Raw genomic sequence first — 6,000 nt, forward strand, 5'->3', positions numbered from 1 at the left:
ATCATCGCAAAGTATCATTAAACTACAACCAGATTAGAGTTCATATACCACTACAGTATATCATCGCAATATATCACCAGATTATTCATCGACAAACCACTTCCTTAACATTATACAACCAGATTATACATAGTTTGTGTAACCTGTTATAGTAGCGTCACAATACAACCAGATTATACATATATGACAATACTACAAGATTATAAATATACAATAGCTACTCTAGTATCGTCACAATACGGCCAGATTATTCATAGACCACTTCCTTAACACAATATCATCAATAGACAACCAGATTATATATCATTTTTGTAACCTGTTAGAGTATTGTCACAATACAACCAGATTATATGTATACAACAATACTACGAGATTATACATATATAACAACTACTATAGTATCACCACAATACAACCAGATTATATGTATACAATAATACTACGAGATTATACATATATAACAACTACTATAGTATCGCCACAATACAACCAGATTATACGTTATACATCACTACAATATATCATTGTAAAATTTCATCACAATACAACCAGATTATTGATAGACAAACCACTTCCTAACCACAACATCTTCAGTATACAACCAGATTATACACACAACTGCTACTATTGTATCATCACGACCCATTTCTAATGAATTATCACAGTCACTTCTATGTTGCTGTATCACACCATAATCCCATCATTTTGGTCTAGATACAGTTCACCAGATTATCGATAGACTATCCACCTCTGACCCACAATATCAGTGTGATACACACATATTATACTTTATATACCACTACAATATATCACTGCACTACAACCAGATTATACATCGTTTATACCCTACTGTAGTATTGTCACCATACAACCATATTATACATATACTATACTGTAATATCATCACAATACAACCAGATTATAATACGTGGTTTATATACTACTACAGTATCATAGTAAATCCACAATACATCCAGATTATACATAGTTTATATACTACTACAGTATCATCACAATACATCCAGATTATAGTGTATATACTGCAACTGTGGTAGCATCAATACAACCAGTATTACACAGTACATAATATAATAGTATAATAGTATAGCATCACCACAATACAACCAGATTGTACATAGTTTATCTACAGCTACGCTACTATCATCACAATGCAACCAGATTATACATGGTTAATCCATATGACAGCACAGATGTGACCATATACCCCATATACATTATCTAAACTACATATCAATTTGACAATATATTCACAATTCACAAATAGTGTTAAAAACTAATCTGACTGTCTACAGATTATGTAAATTATAATCCTATCCCAATTTGTATCACATTGCAGTAATGACGAGGTCTTCGTCCTCCTTTCACATTGATTGATTGTCAGAACGATTGTCTAAGCTGCCCATAGACGCAGAGATTTTTTGCTAGGATTGGACCAATTTTCGAGGATCCTAACACTATTTACACACTACAGTAATTGTGAATGGAAATATTTTGGGGATGGAGCGAGCTACTCGGTATAGAGAGGTTATCTAGATTACGGGATAAAGAAGGAACATGCATGTTGAGATCTAAAAGAGAAAAATGTAATGTGTTAAAGTCGCACGAGGGTGCAATATTATTTTCAATGTCAGATTAGTCCATGGGACTAACAGTAGGATTGAGTAACGTTACATGGCTACCCGAAAAGCTTCTGGGGCTAGTATGACCATCGCTAAAAACTTTGTCATCCGAAAATTGATTCCTTAAGATCTGCCATCGACAAACTACAACATCTGTCCCAACTTTCCTCCGCGACATGGGAGTCTACGAAGGTGAGGTGTTCACAGAAAATAATCTGATCTGATTAGAACATTGTCGGAGCCTTTTCTCCAAGACTGAATCAACAATGCGGCACTTGTTCCTCGCGAGGGGGAAACTGTTCCGCACAATATTTTTATAATTATCAATAGTGCTAAAGATTCTACACTCCGGATCCGTGTTGTTCAGGCACACAGATAGCCTTGTTTTCTCTCTTGAAAGACCGGGCTTGATTTACACTTTTCCTGCTCTTAGTAAATGAGCTGAGACTCCAACTTTTCACTGCATATAATAAACCTCCAGGATTGACTCCTTGTATTGGGGGGGGGGGGGATGTAGCCCTGTAGAACACTCGGATTGTCCTTCTGGAGAAAGTTTGCAAACATAAAAACCCTAGGCCATGTGCTACTATGATGACGAGGACGACTATGCCATATTACTATATTCTAAAACACAATAATAGGCACCCAAAAATTTGCACACAGTTGCCGGCTGATCATGTAAATGTTTACGTATAGGTGTAGGATAGTCGAGTTTGTTGGATGTATATTAGGCACAAATGATCATGACATTGCAACATATTAGCCATGGTTGTGCACGGGCCTGATAGTAATAACCTACATAAAAAAGAAAGATTCAGCCCATTATGTCGGTAAAATTTTTGTATTTTTTATCAAATTTACAGGGGTGGAAATTATTGATAGGATCGGGCATAGGAGTGATGGATCGGCATGATGAGACCAATAGGTGAGATAATATCCTGCTGAAAATTTTTGCAATTTCTATCAAATTTACATTGTTGTGGATTATTAATATAACTGGGCATACGCGTGATGGGTCGGTATAATCGGACCAATGAGTGATATCATTTCCTTACCCTACACATTGTGCATAACAGTGAATTGTTTTGTAATTTTTATCAAATTTATATAGGGGACAATTATTTATATAACTAGTGATGGTGACCAATGGTGAGCTCGATAGGTGATATAATGTCCTTAGCACGCGTCCCAAAGGGGGCATCTGTAGTGTAATGCCTGATATATGCATCAGTTTGCATTTCTTAAGCATGTCTCCAGAAAACATAAGTCAACACGGAGAATGTGTTTCATATCCAAGGCGCAGAGAGAGAGAGAGAGAGTGAGCGCATCTGGAAAGTACAATCCAAATACATAACTAAAAATGGAGAATGATTTGTGTCATAGAAGAACAAATCTCTGGAGTCTTGTGAAGGATTCAGGAAGAAAAATGAAGTCTGCTTGCAAACCGGGCTGTCTGGAATTACAAGGAGGCAAAGCATCTCAGGAAATATAGAAACTTACAAGGACCACTGGCACATCTCCATGGGAAATTTTTGGAAATTGTTCATTTTCAGGGGCTTATTTTTAATAATTTGTACCAAACTTTTGAATGGCCTATTGAAATTTGAAATTGGAGAAATTTGCAAAGATTTCAAATGCAAGTTCTAGGGATGTTATAGATGGGAAAAATTCTCTTGAAGACACCGAATACAATACGTTCGAAAACACAAGGTTGGCTGTTTACCCCATACAAGCATGTTGATGCTCAGTCTTACCTGTAAGATGTTCGGGTGCTGAAGTCTTTGCAACAAGATCATTTCTTTGACAATCTTGAAGGACGCCAACCTATAGCAATCTTCCAAAGTCCCATACCGTTTAAGGCAATTTTGGATGTCGTGTCCCCCGAAGTCGACAGATTTCAGTGCCACCGACACCGTGTCATTCAACGCCAATTTATAAACAGCTTTCGTGTAGCCTGAGCCGAGATAACGTACGTTGGTTCCTTTACTAATGTCCTGGCAACCCAACAAAGGTGGCTGTAGGGACAGATCTATTTTTGCACTGGGATGTGACTGAGATAACATGTCCGGATCAGAATTGGATCTCTTAGGGTTTTCCCATTTCTGGTTGTGTTCAGATGAGGATTGCTGGGCCAGGTCCATAAGTCTCCTCTCTAAGGGTCTCAAAAGCCTTTCGGTGGCCGAGACCGGAACCTGGTGTTCTCTATATCGGATCACCTCTCGATACCTGTCTTGGAGTTGCTTCAGTAGGTCCAAAGATATCTCCTTGTCTTGCCACGATTGTCCAAGAGGTACAGGAGTCCCGGTATCCTGTAATCGATGATTATGGTCAAAGCCTGGCACACAAAGCAAATTCAACAAAGTGCCAAGGAAGAAGGACAGACAGAAGCCGCCTGCAACCACAATTTTCCTTCGTCTCATTCTCAGGTTGTGTCCGGGTCTCCAGCCTTCAGCACTTCTGTTTAGGTTGAAGGATGGGAGCTGAAGTAGTCTTCCTTCACATTGTATTCCTAAATCCTTGCACTCTTGGACATCTTCACTCATCGGAGGTGGACACTTAAAGGATCCTTAAGACCAAACTTTATTTTGTTCTCAGCTTTCTATTCCAACCTCTGTTCCTTCTCTGATAAGTTGGTGCCTTGACTTCTCTGTGCAGCGCCAGATCCTACACAGAATGGATGTTCACTGCAGGACTGTCAGAGAAGGAATGAGGGGGAAGGCGTGTTTTCAGACGGATCTCTTAAGTCCAGCCTCTCGCTGAGTGACAGCATCAGTCATTCATAGAGGGATAAAACACTTCCCCTTCTCCTGGATTCTACAAGACTTGTACATTTGCATCAGGACATGTGGCTCATTGCATTTTCCTTGTCTTCAGACTTGAGGATGAGCTGAGATTAGGCTACTGCTTCATATTTTTTTATAGGCAGAGAGGCCACAGCCTGCAAAACACTAGGAGACCTGAATTGTAGATCATCGGCTGCCCCCAGCAGTTTAACTCCTAGTAAAGCAGGCAGGATTGTGCACAGGCAATGTCTATGGTGCACATATGTACAAGGAGCAAGGTGTCCCGGGGACTGATTACTACCGCACCTCTCTCTGCACACTGATTCCATTGCCATATTACCCTGCAAAGTATCAGATTACCTGCTTATCCCTCACCTCCCTCTCCAGTGCACTGCACTTGTATGTTATTTTACTCACTACAGGGAAACATAGGGAAGACTTAACCCCTGTATTCCTGGATTTATGTAATCATCATTTTGCAAATAATAATAATAATAATAATAATAATAATAATAATAATAATAATAATAAAAATACATAGAATAATAACAATAATAATTTAATAAGCAAATAAGTAATAATTATTATAATAATAACTGTAAAGAATAGTAGTAAAAATAATAATAATCATAATAATAATCAATGCATAGAATAATAACAATAATTAATAAACACATAAATAATAACAATAATATTAAATATAATAATAATTATAATAATAACCACAATTAATACATACATAAACAAATACTTAAAATAGTAGTAGTAATAATAATAATGATAAATATAAATAATAATAATAATAATAAAACTAAAAAATAATAGTACTAATATAAGAATAATAATAACTATAATAATAAATATACTAATAATTTTAATAATAACCACAATGGATAGAAAAAATACATAATATTAATTAATATTAATAATAATAACAACAACAACAATAATTAAACCACAACCTTAAAGCTGAAATTGAAAATAATAATAATAATAATAATAATAATAATAATAATAATAATTAAACTAAAAATAATAATAAAAAATATAAAATTAATAATAACTATAATAATAAATCTGATAATTATAATAATAACCACAATGACTACATAAATAAGAAAAAATACTAGTAGTAATAATAACAGTAATAATTATTATAATAAAAAAACTTCTACTTATAAAGTTGAAATAATAATAATAATAATAATAATTATTATTATTATTATTATTATTATTACTATTATTATTATTATTATTATTTTCTTTCTCAGCTAAAAAAAAATTATAATAATGTTTCAATTTTTAGGGAAACCTTTGTGACAGTAGATGTCAGAGTTTCTAAAGATATTGTAACCGAGCTTTTCCAGACGTCTGTCTAGTTGTGCAGTTATATACAGATGTAGCAAGGTTAACCGGCACTTGTGCAAATGGTTAAACTGTTGCAGCGAGATATCCTATCACAGGACACAACAAAAAACTAAAAACTATGAAAAAACATTTCTTAATAACTGTGAATTGGTTTTTGTTGCCTTTTACAATAATATATCACATTGTAGTAGTTTCATCTGTTGCAGAAG

General features: G+C 35.2%; 1 protein-coding gene across 1 annotated transcript in view; it reads right to left on the reverse strand.

Annotated features, from left to right (window-relative positions):
- PKDCC (protein kinase domain containing, cytoplasmic) overlaps positions 1-4,338 on the reverse strand; it is a 59,071-nt gene extending 54,733 nt beyond the window's left edge. The window contains exon 1 of the mRNA XM_075267064.1: positions 3,395-4,338. Coding sequence (XP_075123165.1) covers positions 3,395-4,183 — 789 coding nt within the window. The 5' untranslated portion in view covers positions 4,184-4,338. The remainder of the gene's footprint in view (positions 1-3,394) is intronic.
- Between the last annotated feature and the right edge of the window lie 1,662 nt (positions 4,339-6,000).

The sequence above is a fragment of the Leptodactylus fuscus genome, chromosome 3 (genome assembly GCF_031893055.1).
Source record: "Leptodactylus fuscus isolate aLepFus1 chromosome 3, aLepFus1.hap2, whole genome shotgun sequence".
NCBI lineage: Eukaryota > Metazoa > Chordata > Amphibia > Anura > Leptodactylidae > Leptodactylus > Leptodactylus fuscus.